The sequence below is a fragment of the Glandiceps talaboti genome, chromosome 21 (genome assembly GCF_964340395.1).
Source record: "Glandiceps talaboti chromosome 21, keGlaTala1.1, whole genome shotgun sequence".
NCBI lineage: Eukaryota > Metazoa > Hemichordata > Enteropneusta > Spengelidae > Glandiceps > Glandiceps talaboti.
Window position 1 is genome coordinate 15,051,748 of NC_135569.1, and position 24,271 is coordinate 15,076,018.

At 35.9% G+C, this 24,271-nt stretch overlaps 3 protein-coding genes across 3 annotated transcripts in view; 1 reads left to right on the top strand and 2 right to left on the bottom strand.

Moving 5' to 3' along the window:
- Positions 1-2,914: 2,914 nt before the first annotated feature.
- On the top strand, positions 2,915-10,594 carry LOC144451292 (cytochrome P450 2U1-like). The gene is made up of 3 exons (XM_078142094.1): positions 2,915-3,239; positions 9,080-10,033; positions 10,220-10,594. Exons 1-3 carry the CDS (start codon positions 2,915-2,917, stop codon positions 10,423-10,425), a joined length of 1,485 nt encoding a protein of 494 aa, XP_077998220.1. The 3' UTR covers positions 10,426-10,594.
- Positions 10,595-11,800: 1,206 nt separating this feature from the next.
- Positions 11,801-18,741, bottom strand: LOC144451293 (putative methyltransferase DDB_G0268948). Its single transcript, XM_078142095.1, has 6 exons — positions 18,616-18,741; positions 16,921-17,081; positions 16,007-16,217; positions 14,427-14,524; positions 13,357-13,488; positions 11,801-11,900 (listed from the first exon to the last, which is right to left on the bottom strand). The coding sequence occupies exons 1-6, from the start codon at positions 18,739-18,741 to the stop codon at positions 11,801-11,803; spliced, it is 828 nt and encodes a 275-aa protein (XP_077998221.1).
- Positions 18,742-21,144: 2,403 nt separating this feature from the next.
- Positions 21,145-24,271, bottom strand: part of LOC144451631 (putative methyltransferase DDB_G0268948) — a 5,434-nt gene continuing 2,307 nt past the window's right edge. The window contains exons 3-6 of the mRNA XM_078142525.1: positions 23,942-24,152; positions 23,368-23,465; positions 22,750-22,881; positions 21,145-21,318 (exon numbers count right to left, since the gene is read on the bottom strand). Of these exons, the coding sequence (XP_077998651.1) occupies positions 21,219-21,318; positions 22,750-22,881; positions 23,368-23,465; positions 23,942-24,152 (541 nt within the window). The 3' untranslated portion in view covers positions 21,145-21,218. The remainder of the gene's footprint in view (positions 21,319-22,749; positions 22,882-23,367; positions 23,466-23,941; positions 24,153-24,271) is intronic.

Genomic DNA, 24,271 nt, shown 5'->3' on the forward strand with positions numbered 1-24,271 from the left:
GGATAACAGACTGACAACACAATGTTATTATGAGTGTGTTATTTTGATTAATCTTAGACTAATATTTTAAGGTGTGAAGTTGACATTTAAATGAATAATTTCAAAGAATACCACGTTTGTTATATTATTACATTGAAGTGTTTCTCAACATATTTTACATCTGATTGACAACTTTATTGCACATGTCATTATGTTATAATATCATTATTACATTAATAGTTTATAATTGCATGACCCTGTTCCAGTGAAAGTATTACAATACATATATTGTCAGTTCAAGATTCTAATACATCATATCTTTGAATGATGTAATTTGAATATTGTTATGTAATGTGTGTAAATAAGGGGAGTCAACCTAGAATATTGAGTGCAGAATTAAAACCAGACATTACTTGTGTTACTGAGTATACTGTTTATCATCAAACTGTTTAAATGTTTAATATCATAATTAATTGTATAAAAGATACATAACATTGTCAAGTTGGATAACAGACTGACAACACAATGTTATTATGAGTGTGTTATTTTGATTAATTGTAGACTAGTATTTTAAAGTGTGAAATTGACATTTAAAGGAATAGTATATAATCACGTTTATTGTATTACTACATAGAAGTGTTTCTCAACATATTTTGCATGTGTTTGACAATTTTATAGTTACATTCATATTTTATATCTGTATTACACTGTTCCAGCGACAGTATCACACTACAATGTCATTATGAGTGTGTTATTTTGATTAATTGTAGACTAGTATTTTAAAGTGTGAACTTGACATTTAAATGAACGTGTATTATTTACTATTACATAGAAGTGTTCTCAACATATTCTCTCTCGACATGTCACTGCTTTCACTATTATATTGATTTATAAGTTTACATGCATGCATACACATACATACATACATACATACATACATACATACATACATACATATATACATACATACGTACGTACGTACGTGCATACATGCCTGCATGCATACATACATTTGAGTTTTTTAACAGAAAAAGTACATGATTTTGAGTCACGAAAAACATGTTAGTAATTGACGTAGTTTTATTTATTTTATAGATTTAATACGTCGTGTTGTTCAGACGATGATTGCTGACTAATACCGTGGCACGAATGTCTGGATCTTACAGACTTCGGTATATCTGATTACCAGTTCTCAATATTTTGAAAGACAGGATTCAACTCTTCAATTTCTGAATATCGCATCTTGATAATAATTTAGAATTTACGGTCACTAATTATCATAATTTTGTCATTGCTAATATTAACATTTACAAGTTTGCACGTGTGTAATAATAAATTGGTAGTTGATACCAAAATGCCTTACTAATGTCTTCACTTGAGGCAGGCGACAAAGACTACATACAGACACAAAACACAGACATACAGACATACAGACAGACAGACAGACACACACACACACACACATACATACATACATACATACATACATACATACATACATACATACATATACGTACGTACGTACGTATGGACGGACGTACATACATACATACATACATACATACTAACGGTGTATAGGAAGCTATACTTTGAGGGAAGAAATTTACCATTTGTATGAGTAAAGCTTTTTATGTATTATATGTCCAAATGTTAAGATGTATTGTATCTTAGAATATTTTATTAAATAATATAAAGGTCTGTGTTTCAATCCCTTGTTCTCACATTTGTAATTCGATGAGTCATAAGGATTACATAGGATCATTGTTTTGTTCAGGATCGACTTTTTCTATATATCAGCCAGACAATTGTTAAGTTCACTCCTAGATTTTAATCCCAATCGATCCGAACTGAGATATGGTGATTAACCACGTGATATGCTAATTAACCACATGGTGCTAATGCCTCAGTAAAAAAATTGTGTGGTTCCGAGTACGCTCAATTTTAGAACAGGAGTAGGTAGATCTTTTAATTGAATTTTTTTATATGTGAGTGTCTAGTTCAGGTAGTTATGTTTTCCGTTGTTTTCCATATGGTCTCTGTGTTATTGGTTTCTTCCCATCAGATGTACAGCTGTTACAGATTGGAAGAATAGTTTTGTATTGTCTTTTCAGTTGATATCAGTTTCCACATCCACTATTTCTCGCGAGACTTCACAATCTTGGCGATTTCATTATATATTAAAAAACTAGTGTTTGGGTTACAGGAACCAAACAATTTTTTGAAGGTCTAAACATAGAGTCATATATGCCAGTATAAAAGATCCAAAACACAATAGTGGTCCGTTTTAGATCTTTAGTGGGGGTTCGGCAATTTGATATCCTTGTTTAATTTTTCACAACTGATCAGACACTACTCTTATAATAAGACCTTGGGTTTGCGCTCCGAAGTACATTAAAAACCAGTGATCTACCACTGTCTTTTTGTGTACTTTTTTTCATTTTTGTTGTTCCGGGAGTGATTGCCGCGATTGGTTTTGGACAATTTTTTTTCTATTGCTCTGCCAAACAGCCGTTTTTCATACGTATTAGTAGCTACTACACTATATTTCGATATCAAAACAGCTCATATCCGTGTATAGAAAACAATAGACAACATTTCGTATCAATGTGTATCTAATTTCATATGTAAACCGAGTCATGATTTTGCAGAGACAGATAGATACCCCATAAGTTTATAACGAGACAGAGTCAGACACAGAGTCAATACCCGACACAGACACAGACACAGACACAGACACAGACACAGACACAGACACAGATACAGATACAGATACAGATTCAGATACACAGAGACATACAAAGATCAACACAGACAAAGCGACGGTTATTGAGACAATTGATACCCCCTATATTTATTAATGACTATGCCCTGAATACATTATCTCGAAAGCGTACCAGCTGACGCTCCTGGGCCGCTGTCGTGTCAAACCATCACAATGTTGACGGCAATACAGGCTTTGCTTGTTATTGTGATAACATTTGCCATCTATTTTTACAATCGTGGACCTGGTCGCAATTTGCCACCAGGTCCAATTGGCGTACCAGTTGTCGGATGTCTACCATGGCTCAACCCTGTACCTTGTGAAACATTCATGATATGGTCTAAGAAGTATGGGGATGTGTTCTCAGTTCGTCTGGGCGCAGAGCTTGTTGTAGTTGTCAATGGATATGAGACTATCAAAGAGGCCTTGGTGAAGTACTGGTACCAGTTTTCTGGTCGACCGCTGAATTGGATATGGGTGCCATTATTTGATAACAAAGGTAGGCCTTCTTCTGGAAATCAATTCCAGCCACCATGTCACTGTCATGTCATTGCGCAACTGCACATACATACAATGTTATTTTATATCGGCTGACTATGTGTGCGTGCATCATGCAGGGGTGAACAAATCCACTGGTCCGAAGTCCGGGACCAGTGATTTTTGGGGCGGACCACACAAATTTGACCTTAAGTTAAACTGTAAATAACCATGTTAAAAAGTAGGAACAGCAACAACTGAATGTGAACAAACAAATGGAGCTAAAACTACACGCCTTGCATGGCCTTTCGACGTGTCATGAAGTATAATCAGGTGACTTCCGACGTCAAACCAGCAATATGCGCTATGGGGGGAGGGGGGCATGAACTTTGACAGTTGAATGACTGGTGGCAGCGGATAGTAGCTGCCTCATATTGTAGGTTATTTCAGTGAACCAACAACAATGTGAAATGATAGACAGGAGATAACACTCAACGCACATGTGGCTCATATCATTACTAATAGGGACACAATAATTAGGAAGACAAGAATAATAATTTCATTGTATAATAATTCAAATGTATCAAATGAAACATTTTATTTTATTTATTCTGTCAGCATTGTTTGTATTATTGTTTTTATTCATAAAGGAGCTTCAAATGATTTATAGTAGAACCCCTTTCATGAAATGATAGTCTACGAAGTATTTTATCTCCACACCGCCACACGGACTCCCTCTAGTCAGGCAATGTATGTGTTCCTAGGTTGTTTTTTTCCAAAGCCTCGACGACTGGTGAATTTGATTTTATCTTGACATTATAGTCACACGGACTCCCTCGAGTCAGGCAATGTATGTGTTCGTAGTTTTTTTTTTTTGATCAACTTTGAAGTGGTCATTTTCTTTGTACAGTTGTGATGATTTGCTATATGGAGCGAATTGTACCAAATTCGAGTGTATACCCGCCTTCGGAGGGGGTGATTGCTATTATATTATATCAAAATATGTGTCTATTTCTTCTAAATGTGATTCTGTGGTTATTTATATGCCTGAAAAGGCGAATTCGCACGTACAGAAAAAGATCGTCGGTAATAGATCGTCGGGAACAAGCATATTTTGATGAGTGGATACGTTCATGTCGCCCAAACACACACACTGCGTGAACACAAACCATACACTACATTACATTACATTGCATTGCATTGATAAATTACTTTATTTACATCATAAAATGCATAACGAAAACGCGTTGAAAACTAGCAACGAAGAAAACGGGGCAAGGGGTCAAAGAAAGTAACAATTTTGTTTGGATATTTACATAAGAACAATACAATCTTGTACACTGCTAAAAATAGATGTCTCGGCGTTGAATCAGTGGAATCGGAGAAAGCTCGAGACAGTAAATCAGAGACGCGACGTTACACAGTCTACTTTAATTTAATGGTTAACAAATTGAACATTGATTGAACCTGAAAATGTACGCACTTGACTGATGGTTAAGAGTTAAATTGGTGTTGCTTGATTCAACGAGAGCAGGACGCTGACGGATCGTTGCATGGGAGAACTTGTATCTTATCAGCCATGGCCAGTGATGTTGAAGCCACTGATCGATCGTTACTTTCGATCGCAAGGTCATCAGTGGAATTATTTGGACTACTGTAACCCAAACTATTGTACGGGATACCTGACATACCTTTACTCTGAGGAAGTGTTAACTTATTGGTATAAGAACGAACACTAGCTTCTTTTTTGTGAATACTATTCATATGCTAGTTTAGGGGCCCATTTTACCACTGCCAGCTGTGGTAAAATGGGATTTTATCACAGTTATTATCCAATCAGAATGGCGCATAGTAGCATGATGTAATATAATTATTATTTTAAATTGGGTATTGTTCAACTAAAAGTGGTGTAAGTCTGAATATATAGATTCATAGGCAAGATTTAATGTTTCACATTAGCGGGACCAGGGACGACTAATTCTTTCAGCAGGACCACTGGATTTTTTAAGGCACTGATCCGGGGTCCACCAGTTCACAAAATGATTTGTTCACCTCTGGTATGTGTGCATGTGTGTCTGTCTGTCTGTCTGTGTCTGTCTGTCTGTATGTATGTATGTATGTATGTATGTATGTATGTATGTATGTATATGTGTGTGCATTTACATTATTCTAAAGTTCGTAAAGACAGGTCATCCCTTGAGGATCGATTTATAATTATGTTTCTGTCAAAGTCGGGGAGGGGGCGATACCTGCATACTGTAATTCGACTCTCTCTGCTCGTAAACACCGATCGTGTTACTCCAGGGTACTTTTGTAAACACAGCTGCTATTTGAAAAGGTCAATAACAAAGGCATATCTACATGTAGAACTATCAAAGGATGAAATGGCCACCACATGGTGTCCGTATTAAGATAGTTACATATCACAATAAACTTCTGCCTCCCCCTGTTTCACTGCATGGGCCAAAATAATTACACGTAAGCTAAGTCGGTCGGTATTTGAAGGTACAAATATGGAACATACCGTGTGTATGTATGTATATATGTACGTACATACGTACGTACGTACGTATGTACGTATGTATGTATGTATGTATGTATGTATGTATGTATGTATGTATGTATGTATGTATGTATGTGCATGCGTGTGTAGGGTGTGCGTTCGTGTATTGGCGCGTGTGTGCGTATATGTGTGTAAGTGTGGGTGTATTGTATGTATTCATTCATTCATCCATCCATTCAGTCATTCAGTCAGTCAGCAAGCGAGTTTACGTATACTCCAATATGTAACTTGAACGAGGCATATGTATGGAGAAAGTCGATTTGTATACGAAAATATAAACGTAAATACTATTAACCACAAAGCAATCAGTTGAGACTGTATTAACGGTTTATACAAATGACTATCACAGTGTGAACAGTATTTTCGTGATCGCGACGGAACGAGGCATGTCATGATTTTAGCATGCAACCATAAACAAACGTGAAATTTGTCTATATTGTTTTACATTGTAAAAGTGAATTTGTATTTGAATAGACTGTTATGCAACTACAAGTCAAATGGACAACATTCATTGATCCTCCTGAGTTTACGTACGTCTGCTGACGTAATGACTAAGTCACGTGTCCAGGGAACGTTCATCAGCAAATATGGGATGGGGAGTTGTAACAGTTAGTGGGCAATGACTCGGGGAAAGAGTTGCCAATGACCGCTCTTCAGTACTGACATTCCTGTTGTTACTGAAAACAATATCAAAGGGTTTAGCCCAGAGACTTGCTGTGGTCACTTTCACAGAATACGTGATAACTATTTCTCTGGGCTATTAAAGCGACTTTGAATATTTAGAGGTTTTTTGTTCTAGTGTAGTGTAGTGTAGTGTAGTGTAGTGCAGTGCAGTACAGTGCGGTGTAGTCTAGTGTAGTGTAGTGTAGTGTACGTAGTATAGTATAGAGTAGTGTAGAGTAGTGTAGTGTAGTGTAGTGTAGTGTATGACATGGTGTGACATAGCATAGTATAGTATATCACTGCATGAAAACTTATGTTTAAGCTTCCGGTTTAACACCGGTTGATCAGAGGTCCAACGATGTGTACGCCTCGACTGGAAAAGAACCAACAGTAGCAACCGTTGTTTACTTCGGGAAACCGCTCGGCTTATCCGCTTCATAGTCCGACGTGTAAGGCTTGGCTTAAACTTCTTTGAACCGGTATAGTTAAACTCAACTTATACGTCGGATAGGGTGTCCCGGGAGGGTGACATCGCCTGCGTTCGGTCGAAAACATGTTACACTTTTACAACATTAAAAGCTGGTATTTATCAAACTGGACTACTTGCGACTATATTACGTAGGCTATTATATGTAACAGTACACAGGCAAACATATCCGTACCAGCCGATTCTATGACAAAGAGACAATACACACTGGGTCGGCCAGTGAAATCAAACACCATGGGATATGATATATGCCTATTTTTATACACTTTCATGAACAGCTACAAAATGCTCACGGTATAAATTCCATAGGGATTTTGTGTATCTATAATCTGTAAGTTTTAATGGTGACATACGATCGGGATCTTGGGGATTGTCTGAGTAAATAATATGCATGTTCACAATATTATGGTTGCAATTCATCATCACGGTCCATAAAAAGGCTAATCTGGCAGTACATGCGTCTGTCTTCGCGAGGAATATACATTATTTTGGGAGGTAAAAAATATGACACAAACACAGCGTTAACTCGAGTGTCAAATCGACGTTTCATGTGAGTAGCGCTTGACAAGCATCACCGACGGTGACAAATCCCATGACAAATCCCATGTAAAACTGTTTTGTGAACATAATTCCTCTAATATTCTTCTAATCCCAATCTGATTAAAATCCGATGTAGATGTCGGCTAATCGTGCGTGCTATCTTACCTTCGTTATTTGGCTTGAATTGACCTTCGTAGTACATGTTTAATTACGTTTTTAGCCTGATCGCCTCCTCTACATCTGAGATGGCGCCCATTCAATCGAACTTCTGGCTCAGTGAGTAGCGGAGGCGATCAGGCTAAAAAATGTAAACATGTACAAAGAAGGCAAAATAACGAAGGTAAAATAACAATGAACGATTAGCCGACATCTACATCGGATTTTAATCAGATTGTTCTAATCCATTCGGCCGAATTGGAAAATATCCCTGAATAAAACCCCCGCTAAGTATTATAGATACGGCATTATGACATAACCACAACTCACGTCAAATAGATTCATATGAGTTGCACTCGAGAGGCATCATGGACAACGACGGACGAATCCCAGAACTGTTTTGTGAACATTTTTCTATCCCAGAAAAAAAACCCGCCCGCCTTGTATACGGCATCATAGCATAACCACAATTCGAATAAAGATTAGTAAATCAAATCGCTAGAAAATACCCGTGCCTATGTTCTTAGTTAAAAACTGGCGTATGTCAAATCGCTTCATATGTAGCGTTCGACAGTCATCATCAACTGCGACGAATCCCACAAATTTCACATAAAACGGTTTGGAGAACATACATGTAACTCTGCTAATATTTTTCCTGATACATTCGGCAGAATCGGAAAATACCAATAAATTAAATCAAATTGATATTTGGGTCGACACCCTAAAATCAGAGCCCCAAGGCTGTCACGATTTCAACCTGTGACTTAGCTACTTACGTCGGAATAAACTCGATACATAATTAGCTTTTACAGTATCTAATTATGGCCATTTTAAAAAAAATCAGCGATTCTATTTCCAGATTCAGATCCAAATTCATATTTAGATTGATTCAGAATTAGATTCATAATCAGATTTAGATTCAATTCAGGTTTAGATTCAGATTTAGATTCATTCAGATCAGATTCAGATTCAAATTTAGATATTTTATTGCCATAATTAAAACACATTGGAATGTGACTGTGAGGATGGCTTGTCCATAACTCAATGGAACTTCACCCAAACTCTGTTTTTCTGCGTATCAGAAAAATTGGGAATTAGCACAGATAGAGATCGATATTTCGATATATCAAGCTAATCAAATCTAAATCATAATACCAAAATAACCGGGATATTTTGTATTGTACGATTTGTAGAGCTCCCAGGAAAGGGTATTTTCACCAACCGTGGATTGTGCAACCTCTTTAAACCCTGCTTGTTTCCCAGAATGCATCACTCCAGTTTACAGTATTGATAACAAGTGGTCAGTATGGATAGAACAAATACGATGTGACTGCTGTATCCATTCATTTATGTAACTCGATCAATTTTCATTGTACTGCACGATATTTGTGACAAGCTACTGCAATCTCCGAATTTAATAGTGACACGTATTTTTAAACACAATCTCTTATAGGGTTGAGTACAAGTGATTGGTCTGTGTGGAAGAAACAGAGAATTCTGACGTTAAACATTTTACGTCAGTTTGGAATGGGAAGACACAGCATGGAAGAACGAATATCAACCGAGTGTGAAGCATTGGTTGCCGCTGTAAAAAGTACGAATGGTAAACCCTTCGACCCTACTGATTTCTTTCACCATGCAACATCCAATGTTTTGATCGCCATCATGTTCGGACAAAGAATGGAATATGATGATCCGGAGTTCAAAGAACTTTTGGATCATACTCTCGCGTTAGTTCGGACCGGTATTCTCGCTGGTCTTGTAAGTTTCTTCCCTGTTTTATTTAATTTTCCCATTCCCCCGCTGATGGCGTTGAAGAAATCGACGACATCGCTAAAACAGTACATGGAGAGACAGATTTCGAACTGCAAAGAACACATGAACGGTAACCAACCGGATTGCTTTATAGAATATTACATTAAGAAAGTAAATTCGTCATCCTCGTCCGAGGAAGAAGCTGCTGATGTGTCACAGTTGCCTTATGTACTAACTGAGTTGATGTTAGGTGGTTCCGACACAACTGCTACAACACTCAAATGGTGTGTCCTCAATTTGCTTCATAACCCTAAAACACAGCTACGGATCCATAAGGAGATTGAATCGTGTTTCAGCAATGACCAACCAATAACGTACAGCGCAAGAACGAGTATGCCTTTCACCGAGGCCTGTATCTTAGAAACGCAACGCCTAGCAACGCTGTTTCAAATCGGAATTCCCCACCGCGCCATCGAAGATGTCAGTTTCCATGGTTACAACATTCCCAAAGACACGATGGTTTTCTTCAATTACTGGTCTGCTCACATGGAAGAAGGGTTCTGGGAAAATCCCAAGGAATTTAACCCTGATCGATTCCTTGATGGAAGTGGCCAAGTAATTAACAGGAAAGCTATGTTGGCGTTTGGTATGGGTAAGGAGTTGATAACATTGTGCATTATAGCAGAGATTAATGGAAAGAATATAGAAAGACATTATGTATGTATGTATGTATGTATGTATGTATGTATCTTAGAGACAGACAGACAGACAGAGGGGGATCCGAAGAACTTTATATTATCAAACATATTCATCCTAATTATCTCATTGTATTCGGTAGGAGCAAGGACATGCATTGGTGCACAGATTGCAAGAGTTGAACTCTTCCTGATGTTAACAAGTTTAGTCAGAGAGTTTGAATTCCTGACACCAGAGGGCTGCCTTCCTCCATCAACTAAGGGAGTACATGGAATAACGTATACACCTAAACCATTCAAGATGGTTGCCAAGAAACGCGAGGTGTCCTCGGAATTCATTCTTGGATAGATGTTAAACACAGATTTTGGTACATAAACGAGATATTGAAAACGAATTTCATTTTTATTTTCATTTCTTTGGTAAAGTCATGTTTTTACGAACTTCTGGTTATGGGGAGTCTGGAGATTTAACATCACATAATACAATAAACCAGTTCGAAACCTCTTTCACTCCCATCACCCTACAATTAACAGACATTTACATATTCATTTGATGACCTAGTACTGATCTGATGATTGAGTTTTTATTTTGGATTGTTAATATATCATGGCGTCCTATTTGAAAAATCAATGTGAAGCATCATAGAGCAAGTCTGTATTTGTAAGTCAATAAATTGCAAAAGACTGATAAATGTGTAAAATGTTTGTTATTATGCGTACAATAACATACTATTTGACACATTTGTTTGTAGCTTTTTGCAATGTATTAAATTACTAATACAGACTTGGTCTATGTTGTTTCACATTCATTTTTCAAATAGGACGCCATTATTGTTTTATTAACTAAAAATCCAAAAAGAATACCCAATCCTCATCGATATGGTCACTTTAAGATTTGTGATCAGTACGGAGAGCAGCGTGACATTCTTTTTCACACTACAAAAACTGAATGTACGTACGTTTACCTCGGATTATGGAACCGATTCGAATTCTTACCCAGGGTACGTTATGTCTTCCAAACGGATCCGGATGACGAAGCAGAAACCGCGTAGTGTTATTGTGTCTACAGACGCGTTTATTTGACTGTGCCGTATTTCACGTTAACATTACTTTAATTACACCAAACTTTTATACACTTTGTGTTTTACAAACAAATCCTGAAACGTGCTCATTTCACCTGCTCCGAACAATTATTAATTTTACTAGCAATAAAATCAATTTACCCTTGCGTAAAATACATGTATTATTTAAGAATGGAGAGGCTGGTGGCGGTACTATCTGAACACACGTAAGTACCCAATAACGCAAATATATTCACACCTGAATAGAATCTTGAATAACCAGTGACTGTGCACCATTCCTACACTCTCATACCGTCAGACTTCAATAAACACCAGCCACAATAAATTTAGGACGATATATATACTTTTCTCATCAAAGAAATGGATCAGTATGTGTCTGTGTCTGTGTCTGTGTCTATGTGTATGTGCTTGTGAATGTGTCTGTGTGTGACAGTGTGTGCGTGTATCTGCGTGTGTGCGTGAGTGCGCGGTTGTGGGTTTGTAAGATCAAATACGAAAATGGTGGCAAACCATAAGAATTGTCAAATATCCATATTCTTATAATATGACAAATTAATTATTCAAATGTTGACATGTATCACTGTAACAACATTAAAAGTGAAATATTAGTGACAGAATTATTGAAGAGATATTCGTCTTTCATTAGTATCCTGGCTTCCTTGCCATCAAGACAAAGAAGGTCCGACTAACTTGTATGTTAGTGTTCTCTGGCGTCGTCTCAACATTTAGTATATCCATGAGGCTGAAAAACAAAACCATACCAAAAGTTACAAGATACTCAGATTACAGTCAATAATGACATTTGTATAGATTGATATGGCGTAAATATAAAAAATAATATTCATAGGGTAAATTTGTATTAACATTTCATAGCATCCTTTTTCAAATAAAAAATGCTAAAGAAAAAAGTACAACTTTGATTTTTAAAATCCACTTTTTCGATTTGGCAAGGTGCCTTATAAAAACGACTTTTTTTTTCAATTTGTGTTATTTTGACTTGCAAATTTTAGTGATTGTTTACATTATTCTTTTAAATAAAAGTGAGAACTCGTATGATCACGTGATTGTGAAAATGGTGTTTGAGGTAAAATCACAGCAGGTTGAAATTGACTATAATTCTTGAGCAATGGATAAATGAAGGAATGGGGTTGGATAAGCTATTCTGTAGTTGTTGTGTTTTGGTGGTGGTGGTGGTGGTGGTGGTGGTGGTTTGCAAATACCATTTTCACAAACTCATTAAGCATCGTTGTGCAAAGTAGAAAATCGCTTTATCTAAAAACATTATCGGAACAAAGATCTACTAAAAACGTGTATGTAGATAAACTAAACAACAAATCCATTGACGTTGCAAGACTAATTAACAAGCTGGAACGCAACATTACATTCAGTTTTTAAGTCTATGTTGATTAAAAGTTCAATAATCTATTCAAATTATTCAGAATAGAATTTGTTCTTGTAAGCCTGGATATGATTTTGATAAGAAACTATGTCATACCTTTTCTACTACTAAGCGATGGATAATGATTAGTCCACAAACCAGAAAAGGTGTACCATACGGTTGTCACCAAACTCATATTAAGGTTTACAAGAAAGAATAGTATCCTTAAAAATTGGACTTGAAAAGTGATTGTCTGTCACCACTGGATAGAAATTAGAGACGGAGGCCATCATTTTGAAGTGACCATATGGATGAGGGTTGGGTATTTAATTTAGATGTTTAATTTATAAAACAATTTTATCATGGCTTCCTTATGTGAAATTAATGTGAAACAACATTGACAAAGTCTGTGTTTGTAACTCAATACATTGAAGAAAACTAAAAAGTGTTTAAACGGTTTATTATTGTACATATAATAAACAATTTATACATTTATTAATCTTTTTGAATCGATTGAGTTACAAACAAGTACTTGGTATATGTTGTTTCACATTTATTTTTCAAGTAGGAAGCCATGATACAATTGGTTTATAGATCAAAAGTCGAAATTAAATGCCCAATCCTCATCTATACGTCCACTTTAAGAAAAGTTAGAAGCTTAGAAATTATTCCAAATGGATGGGATATTTGAACAAATCCTCCATTGTTTTGTATATGTAATTCGTATCATATGTAACGCAAAGGTATACGTAGATAAATTAAGGAAATAATTTCAACACTATGTGAAAATTAAAAAACCTCTTTAAAATGGTCAACTTACTCAGCCAATAATGTTTGTAGGATGTCAGCTTTATCTGGATATTTTGTTCTGTATTGATGATAATATGACCAGGAACTCAAATAGCCCACAAAGTCTGCTACAGTTGTTTTCGTATCATGCACAATATCATATCTAAAATAAATTATATATATATATATATATATATATATATATATATATATATATATATATATATATATATATATATATATATATATAGACAGACAGACAGACAGACAGATAAGATAGATAGATAGATAGATAGATAGATAGATAGATAGATAGATAGATAGATAGATAGATAGATAGATAGATAGATAGATAGATAGATAGATAGATAGATAGATAGATAGATAGATAGATAGATAGAGTCGAGGATTTATTCTGTAACCCTATTTAAGGAATGGAGAAATGATGACCCTCGCTGTGATCGATCGCATGTGCCACGCACATGACGTTGTGTATAACTACATTAATTATGCTACATTCAAGTTCAGAAAATCGCCACCGTCTAGTCCATCTTAGGTCTATATAATAAATAAGCAAGTATATATATATTTATATATAATATATATATATATATATATATATATATATATATATATATATATATATATATATATATATATATATATATATACATACTCAATGAACGGGTTTAAAAGTTCCAAGTTGGCAATCCCCCTACAAATATCAACGTTTCGACCACACATACACACACACGCGCGCGCGCGCGCGCGGACAGACAGACAGACAGACAGACAGACAGACAGACAGACAGACAGACAGACAGACAGACAGACAGACAGACAGACAGACAAACAAACAAACAGACTTAATTCACATTAAAAGGTCACAAGTCTTAACTCCGATTTTCACTTTTGTGATCTTCAGACGACTATAGTTCAGCTTATCAAGGTCTATATGTCCACGTAATTTGTAAAACCGTTTGTAGTTCAAAGATATGTCTTCATATTTTGCAAGAACATGTCTCTTTAAACTTACACTCGTTACTGTGATGTGAAACGTTTAAACTTACATTCGTTACTGTGACGTAAAACGTAACATACCTTTCCTTCTCTTCATACGGTAGTGCTATATCAGTGTAGAGGTTCCTAACAAGCATCACCCTTTCACTTCGGAATTCCTCCAATATGCCGAAGTTATACTGAATAATGAATTGAAAGTTCATTTCAGCACTAAAACTTAAAATAAGGCTTTTCAATTACGTTGTTTTTCAAGTAGACAAAACATAGTAAATCTGTTTTTATAAAATCTGAAATAAATTTTCTCATCCATGTTGTCACTTTCACAGATATTACAACAGCTGTGAAATAATTAGCCATATGAAAATCTTTAAAAATTGAAATTTAGAACATCTTGATACACTAAAGCCTTGTCCACCTTATCTCAGATTGCATAAATGTATTCATTGTACACTTTTATAGTAGGAAACCTTCAGGTAGAATGTGCCTTAGGGACGAGCATCGCCTTGTCCACCTTATCCCAGATTGCATAAATGTATTCACATCGTATACTTTTATAGAAGGAAAACCTCAGGTAGACTGTACCTTAAGGACGAATTTCACTGAAAAATTAAAGTTCTTACAAACGTTTCGACATAGAAGTTTAGTACCTCTTGTCCTTTTGAAATAAGAAAAGAAATTTGGGGTCCAACAATTTATATTTTAAAAAAGTAGTGCTGTGGTTGCTGTCTTTTTTCTTGACTTTAACTGAGAATGGGTTGGAGTTTACATGAACAAAGTAACAGTATAAGTTTATACAGTTTATTTCAGACTGAGAAGTATTTCAGGTTAAACACATCCAAACAATACAGACAGGTAAGTATTGCAACTATGTGTATACAGTCAATACATATGCTACAGCTAAAACGATGTAGGCTTGGTGTTTTACTCATGAGACATGACATTTACAGTTAAAATGATGTAGGCATGGTGTTTCACTCATGCAACGTTACATGACATTTGATACACACCCTAAGACAACTTCTAATGCAAGGGAAATAATTACACAGGTGTCTTGCACAGTGGGGATGTAAAAGTAGTGAAGTTTAAATGTTGATTATCAGTTATAAAATAAACAATTGCAGCCTGTAGACTGCACTGTGAAAGAATAGCAATGCTTATCAGTTTTCATGTGATTGGGACATGGATCCTGTTGTCTTCATTATGTCTTTGTTATTGTTTAGTTTAGAGTTGAAATAATATATGTTTATCTTTGTGTCAAAAACGTAATGTCCCATGAATGAAACAACAAGTTTACATCATTTTAGCTATTATAATAGTTAATAAACATTAGACCTAAAGAATGTGTGGTTCCGATTACGCTTAATTTTAGAATAGGTGGGGTAGGTTGATTTGATTTTGCATTCGATTTTTTGTCGTGTAATTGGTTTCTGTCCATCAGATGTACAGCTGGGCATTATAGATTGGAAGAACAGTTTTATGTTGTCTTTTTGAATTTGTCTGAGTTTCCGCAGCCATTATTTCTTGCGAGGTCGGTAGTGAAAAAGTATATGGAGTCGGGTAACTGGAACCAAACAATCTTTTTAGGTCTTAACTGCATATTAAAATTCAACTATGCAAGGTTTAGTTTACGTCATTTAAATTCACTACGTAAGTTTGTGTACCTCATCAAAAACCGCACTGAGTTTAGACCCATTGCGGTTTTTATCCAGTCTATCCCTCTCATATCCATATAGGGCAAGACATCCGTTTGGTTTGAGTACTCTGTCTACCTCACTGTAGAACTTCTTTAGATCAAACCAATGAGCTGCCATTGCTGATGTTACAAGGTCAACAGAGTTGTCTTCAGCTGGGATTGAACTGTCACTACCAAGCCTGTAATATAGAAGGACAAGTTCTGTACATCATCCCTCCGAGTCATATTTATTTGAATTTTATAGTTATATTTAGCAAGGAGAGTAATAACAATACTTACATTTAATATTAATATTTGTTTCATTATTCAGAGCATAGATTTTAATGCGCATTCAAATTTCGACCAATATCAGGCAATATTGGAATTCAAATTACAATGAAAATGTTTAAGTTTAATACTTGTAATAAGTAACTGACCAAGTTTTGATTGGTATATCTTTGGTTATGTGATGAAGAAAATGTCACGGTTGCAGCTAGAGTAAGTTTAAACATTTTGACTCATATTCCCAGAAACCATGAACCAACAAATTCGCGTTGAAGTACTAGTGACAAAGTACGACAAGAGATAAATCCTGTATATTTTGTTCCAACATGATACAAACTAAACTTTTTGAGTTATTTAATGATATATATCTATAAAAATTTCAATTCATTGTGTAGATAGAAAGAACCGCTTTCTAGTTCTGATTATAGAATTATATGTTGCTGATTACTGTTACATTAATTCACTCATCAGAACAACAATTTAGATTCTCATTCAAATTTCAATTTTGGAAATTGGAAATGTTTTGAATTTTATCATCTACGTAAATATTTAACATAATTCGTATATGTGTAATTACTTCTGATGTTACCGAATGAGATAAAAGTGGCAATAACTTACTGATATTTTACATTTCTCGGATTTTCTCCCTTCTTCCCTTCAGCTAACTGAGCTTTGCTGACGTCACATCCTATGACTGTCTCAAAGTGATCAGATAACATCCTTGTACTTTGACCAGAACCACAACCTACATCAATGGCCAACCTCCATGGACCTGGATTCTGTGTAGAAAAATGTGTATCATAACACCTGTTATGATTATTTTATTATCTCTTATAAATACAAGAATACGATAACTATATTGAATAATTAGCATAATTACATCAATAATTTCCATAGTTAATAAGACTTACAATGAAATGACACCGAGTCAATTGTTACCAAGTTACGAGACCAGTGGACATATTGAAGGCAAAATGACGCACGCGTGCTTGATGGCCAAGGCTTGCACACCATTGGCGGATGAAATTGGGGGTGCGAATTGGGGCCTTGAAACTATGATGGTTTGAAGGGGGCACAGAACATTTTGTTCACGATTTGAACCAACTTACACATAAACAACTAGTTTACAACATGGTTCTTCTTAGCATGACATGGCCTTAGTCAAAGTGCATTATCGATTTCTTTTTTAAGTTTGGTAAAGTCAGCCAAGAAATACCACCCACTTCATAAAGAGTGGTCATTTAGCGATTACATTTGCAAAATGCCGTGTTTTTGTCGCAATACAAAATACTTGTACGTTTAATTATGAGGCGAGTTACTGCCATGGGAATTGATAATGTGTGTAAATCAATTAGTATCGAGAAGAAAGAGAGAGAGAGAGAGAGAGAGAGAGAGAGAGAGAGAGAGAGAGAGAGAGAGAGAGAGAGAGAGAGAGAGAGAGAGAGAGAGAGAGAGAGAGAGAGAGAGAGAGAGAGAGAGATAGAGGGGGGAGGGAGACAGACAGACAGACAGACAGACAGACAGACAGACAGACAGGCAGGCAGGGAGAGACAGAGACAGAGAGAATAAAATTGACTCTGAACAAAACTAAACCTCAGGGAACAGCCGTTTACCTTGAACATGTTCAAGACTACAGATTATGAGGCAGTCGATAGCCAAGGTTTGTCTGCCTTAATACATATCTCTGCATAGGTTACAATGTGCCCAGATAATAATGTAATGATCGTAAAATTGGGTATTGAAGACGATATAAAAGACTTCTCTATGACTTTCAATAATGTGTAGGGTTTTATATTGTATGCCCTAAATAGCCGAACTCTTATATGTCCTTATCTTCAAAACTTGCTCAACGTGGGAGGGGGTACCCCTCCACAACACTAGCGATCATGGGGATGTTGACCCCCTCCACACACACACACACACACACACACACACTAGCGATCATGATGATGTTGAACCCCCCCTCCCAACTTTGAAGAGGAAGCTCTGCTGGCTAAGCATGTTCAAGATACTTGATTGCTCCAGAATACAAACAACGGCAACGGTATTTTTTCAATATCGCATAATAACGTCATTATTTTGTATTATGATCATTCTAGACTGAAATATTACCAACCAACGACATTATTAACATTCTATTCAAGGATGGTCCTGGTACACAATATTCATGTCAGGGGATTACGTAAACGTAGGTTTAAAAAAGTATATCACTGGTCTCTCACCCGTAAAACGTTTGTATACAAGGACTGTCCTTGCAAGTTGAAGAGAATATTATACAGCTCACAAGTAACTGTGGCACAATGCAGCCATTACCTTATGTGCAAGAAATCTTAGAATTCTTTCCAGGACTTCATTCGGATAGGTTGGTCGGAATTTCTGGTAAGCTTCGGCAATTGTTCCGCTGGCCCAGAGATTATGAAAAGGAGTAGCCGTTGACATGGTCGCCATTTATCAGGTGATCACGGTCAAAGGTTGTCTGGCCCACAGTTGCATTTGACCTCTACAGAATTTATCATGATCACAACTTTACCATCCACAGGGAGCCCAGATCAGTAATGTGCCAATGTCATTATGAGCGTTTTATTTTGACTTATTGTAGTCTAGTATTTTAAAGTGTGAACTTGACATTTAAATGAATGTGTTTTATTACATAGAAGTGCTTCTCCAAAATATTTAAGATTGAATATTACATCTCGATAAGAATGGAGAATTTACAGTCAAACAAACATCGTCGTAGTCGTCGTCGTTGTTCATTCAACCGATTCGGCTGCTTGTGACTCTCGTGATCACCTTCCATGTTGCACGAATTTGCACCGCTTGGTAGGCATCGTGAAAGCTCATATAGGTCAGGCCTTTGATGTTATCGACCATTTGGTTGGTGGCCTTCCACTTCCGCGAGCACCTTCCGTCTTTCCAAACAACAATATCTTTTCTAAATTCTCCGCATCTCTTCTGGCGATATGCCCGAAATACTAATAGTATGTCAGCTGCGCTTTTCGTACAATATTTAAAAGGCTGGGTGGTCGGTCTATGTCCTCGAGGACGCTTTCGTTCGTTCGTTTAGCTGACCAATGGATATTGAGCATCCGTCGCCAAACCCATAATTCGAATGATTCAATGTGCTTTCGTGATTTCGCTTTCATACATACATACATACATACATACATACATACATACATACATGCATACATGCATAGCTTCAGCTCCGTATAAAACGATGGAGAAGACCAGTGTGCCCATCAGGCGTTTTTTCGTGACTTTGCGGATGTCACGGCTTCTCCAGATTGTTGTGAGCTTGCCCACTGTCGATCGACCCAACGCTAAACGCCTGTCGATTTCTCGGTCGCAGTCACCATCTACCGTGATCAAAGAACCGAGAAAGTTGAAATTCTCGAGCTCCTCTACCTGTACGCCGTCCACGATGATGTGCTGGTTGGAGTCAGCACCGCCGTTCAATTTGTTTTGTCGATGTTCAGGTAAAATCCAGCTGCTTCGCTCTCTTGCTTGAGACTCTGCAACGAATGATTCATGTCTTCTATTGTGTTTGCAAGAAGAGTCGTATCGTCTGCGTACCCCAGTTCATGTAACACTTTGCCTCCAATGGATATTCCTTGTTCATGACTGGATGCTTTCCGCATGATGTTTTCAGCGTGTAGATTGAAAAGATGTAGAACAAACATACATACACACAAACACAAACGAGAACACGAACGCAACACACACATACACACACACACACACACACACACACACACACACACACGCACACACACGCACGCACGCACGCACACACACATACACACATACATACATACATACATACATACATACATACATACATACATACATACATACATACATACATACATACACACACACATACACACATACATACATATATACATACATACAGACAGACAGACATACATACACACATACATACATACATACATACATACACACACACATACATACATACATACATACATACATACATACATACATACATACATACATACATACACGCATACATACACACATACATACATACATACATACATACATACATACATACATACATGCATACAGACAGAGACTTTGAATTCCTGACACTAGAGGGCTGCCTTCCTCCACCAACTAAGGGAGTACATGGAATAACTTATACACCCAAACCATTCAATTTTGCGTGATGTCTAGAAACCAAATCGAAACCTCTTTCACTTCCATCACCCTACAGTGATCCAGCAGTGTTGCCTCGTGGAAGTTAACAAATATACATATTCATTTGATGACGTAGTACTGATCTCTCGATTGGGTATTTATTTTATGATGGATTCTTACTCGAAAATCAATGTGAAACACCATACACCAAGTACTTATTTGTAACTCACTAAATTGCAAAAGATTGATAAATGTGTAAAATAAGTGTTAATAACAAACTATTTTACACATTTTTTGCAATGTATTAAATTACTAATACAGACTTGGTCTATGTTGTTTCACATTGATTTTTGAAATAGGATGATATATTCATATTCATACTTGAATAGAAACTAGAATAAGAATCCCATAAGTGAATGTACACCATACCTACTCTCATACCGTCAGTCTTCAATAAACACAAGCCACAATAAATTTAGGACGATATATGTTCTTTTCACGTAAAGTAAATGGCTCAGTGTGTGTGTATGTGTGTGTGTGTGTGTGACAGTGGGAGCATGTATCTGCATGTGTGCGCGCGTGTTTGTAGGATCAAATGGGAAAATGGTGGCAAACCATAAGATTGTCAAATTGTCAAATATCCATATTCTTATAATAACAAATGACAAATTAATCTAATGTTGACATGTATCACTGTAACAACACTAAGAGTGAAATATTAGTGATAGAATTATGGAAGAGAAATTCGTCTTTCATTAGTATCCTGGCTTCCTTGCCATCGAGACAAAGAAGGTACGACTAACTTGTATGTTAGTGTTCTCTGGCGTCGTCTCAACATTTAGTATATCCATGAGACTGAAAAACAAAACCATACCAAAAGTTACAAGATACTCAGATTACAGTCAATAATGACATTTGTATAGATTGATATGGCGTTTCACCAATTAAAAATATATTCATAGAGTAAATTTGTATTGACCTTTCATAGCATGTTTTTTTCAAATAAAAAATACTAAAGAAAAAAGTACAACTTTGATTTTTGAAATCCACTTTTCTGATTTGTCAAGGTGTGCTATATGAAAACTAAGCTCTCGGTAATTTTTTTCAATTTGGAGTATTTTGACTTGTAAATTTTAGTGATTGTTTACATTATTCTTTTAAATAAAAGTGAGATCTCGTCTGATCACGTGATTGTGAAAATGGGATTGTGAAAATGGTGTTTGAGGTAAAATCCCAACAGGTTGAAATTAACTATAATTCTTGAGCAATGGATAAATGAGGGAATGGGGTTGGATAAGCTATTCTGTAGTTGTTGTGTTTTGGTGGTGGTGGTGGTGGTGGTGATGGTGGTTTGCGAACACCATTTTTACAAACACATTAAGCAACCTTGTGCGAAGAAGAAAATCGCTTTATCTAAAACATTATATGAACAATGATCTGCTGAAAATGTGTACATAGATAAACCAAACAACAAATTCATTGACGTTGCAAGGCTAATTAACAAGGTGAAAGATTACATTCAGTTTTCAAGTCCATGTAAAAAGTTAAATAATATAGTCAACCTATTCAGAATATAAATTGTTCTTGTAAGCCTGGATATTATTTTGATAAGAACTATGTCATAACTTTTCACAAAGCGATGGATAATGGTTTGTCCTCAAATCTGAAAAGGTGTGCCATGCGATTGTCATCAATATCATATCAAGGTTTATTTACAAGGACGAATTTGGTGATAGTCTATCAATATTGGATAGAAATTAGAGGCGGGGGCCATCATTTTGGCCATATGGATGAGGATTGGGAATTTAATTTAGATGTTTAATTTATAAAACAATATTATCATGGCTTCCTTATGTAAAATTAATGTGAAACAACATTGACAAAGTCTGTGTTTGTAACTCAATACATTGCACAAAACTAAAAAGTGTTTAAGCAGTTTATTATTGTACGTACAATAACAACATTTTATACATTTATCAGTCTTTTTGAGTCGATTGAGTTACAAGCAAGGAGTTGGTATATGTGGCTTCACATTTATTTTTCAAGTAGAAAGCCATGACACAATTGGTTTACAAATTAAAAATCCAAATCAAATACCCAATCCTCATCTATAATGGGGCAATTTAAGAAAAGTTAAAGGCTAAAAATTACGGGACATTTCAACAAATTCTCCATTATATGTATATGTAAATCGCATCATATGTAATGCAATGGAATACGTAAATTGATTGATTAAGAAAGCAATTTCAACACTATGTAAAGACGTCTTTAAATTGGTTAACTTACTCAGCCAATAATGTTTGTAGGATGTCAGCTTTATCTGGATATTTTGTTCTGTATATATGATAAGCTGACCAGGAACTCAAATAGCCCACAAAGTCTGCTACAGTTGTATTCGTATCATGCACAACATCATATCTAAATTAAATAAATAAATAAAAAAACACATATATATATTTTTTTTAAAACATATATATATATATATATATATATATATATATATATATATATATATATATATATATATACAAACAAACACACACGGACGGGCAGACAGACAGACAGACAGACAGACAGACAGACAGACAGACAGACAGACAGACAGACAGACAGACACAGACAGACAGACGGACGGACGGACGGACAGACAGACAGACAGACAGACAGACAGACAGACAGACAGACAGACAGACAGACAGACTTAATTCAAATTAAAAGGTCACAAGTCGTAACTCCGATTTTCACTCTTTTGTGATCTTCAGACGACTATTGTTCAACTTATCAATGTCTATATGTCCACGTAAATTGTAAAAACGTTTGTAGTTCAAAGATATGTCTTCATATTTTGCAAGAACATGTCTGTTTAAGCTTACACTCGTTACTGTGACGTAAAACGTAACATACCTTTCCTTCTCTTCATATGGTAGTGCTATATCAGTATAGAGGTTCCTAACAAGCATCACCCTTTCTCTTCGGAGTTCCCCCAATTTGCCGAAGTTATACTTAGATAATAAGATAATGAATTGAAAGTTCACTTCATTTTACTTGTGGCTACAATTTTGTTTACAAATCACTTCACACCCACGTACGTATTACAACAGCATTAAATCTTGAAATGAGACTTTTCAAATTTGTTGTTTTTCAAGGAGACAAAACATAGTGAATTTGTTTAAAAATCTGAAATAAATGGAAATTCTCATCCATTACTATCACAGATAGTATCTTTAAAAATTGAAATTTAGAGCACAGTGGTACACCACAGCCTTGTCCATCTAATCCCAGATTGCATAACTGTGTTCACATTGTACACTTTTCGCTATGTTATTTTATTTTTTCTTGAATACGTAAAATGAAGTTTAAGACCTAGTAACCGGGTAACCGGAACCAAACAATCTTTTTAGGTCTTAACTGCATATTAAAATTCAACTATGCAAGCTTTAGTTCATGTCATTTAAATTCACTATGTAAGTTTATGTACCTCATCAAAAACCGCACTGAGTTCAGACCCATTGCGGTTTTTATCAAGTCTATCCCTTGTATATCCATATAGGGCAAGACATCCGTTTGGTTTGAGTACCCTGTCTACCTCACTGTAGAACTTCTTAAGATCAAACCAATGAGCTGCCATTGCTGATGTTACAAGGTCAACAGAGTTGTCTTCAGCTGGGATTGAACTGTCACTTCCAAGCCTGTAATATAGAAGGACAAGTTCTGTAGACCATTCCTCCGAGTCATTTTTATTTGAATTTTATAGTTATATTTAGCAAGGAGAGTAATAACCATTAGTTACATTTAAAAAATATTTCTC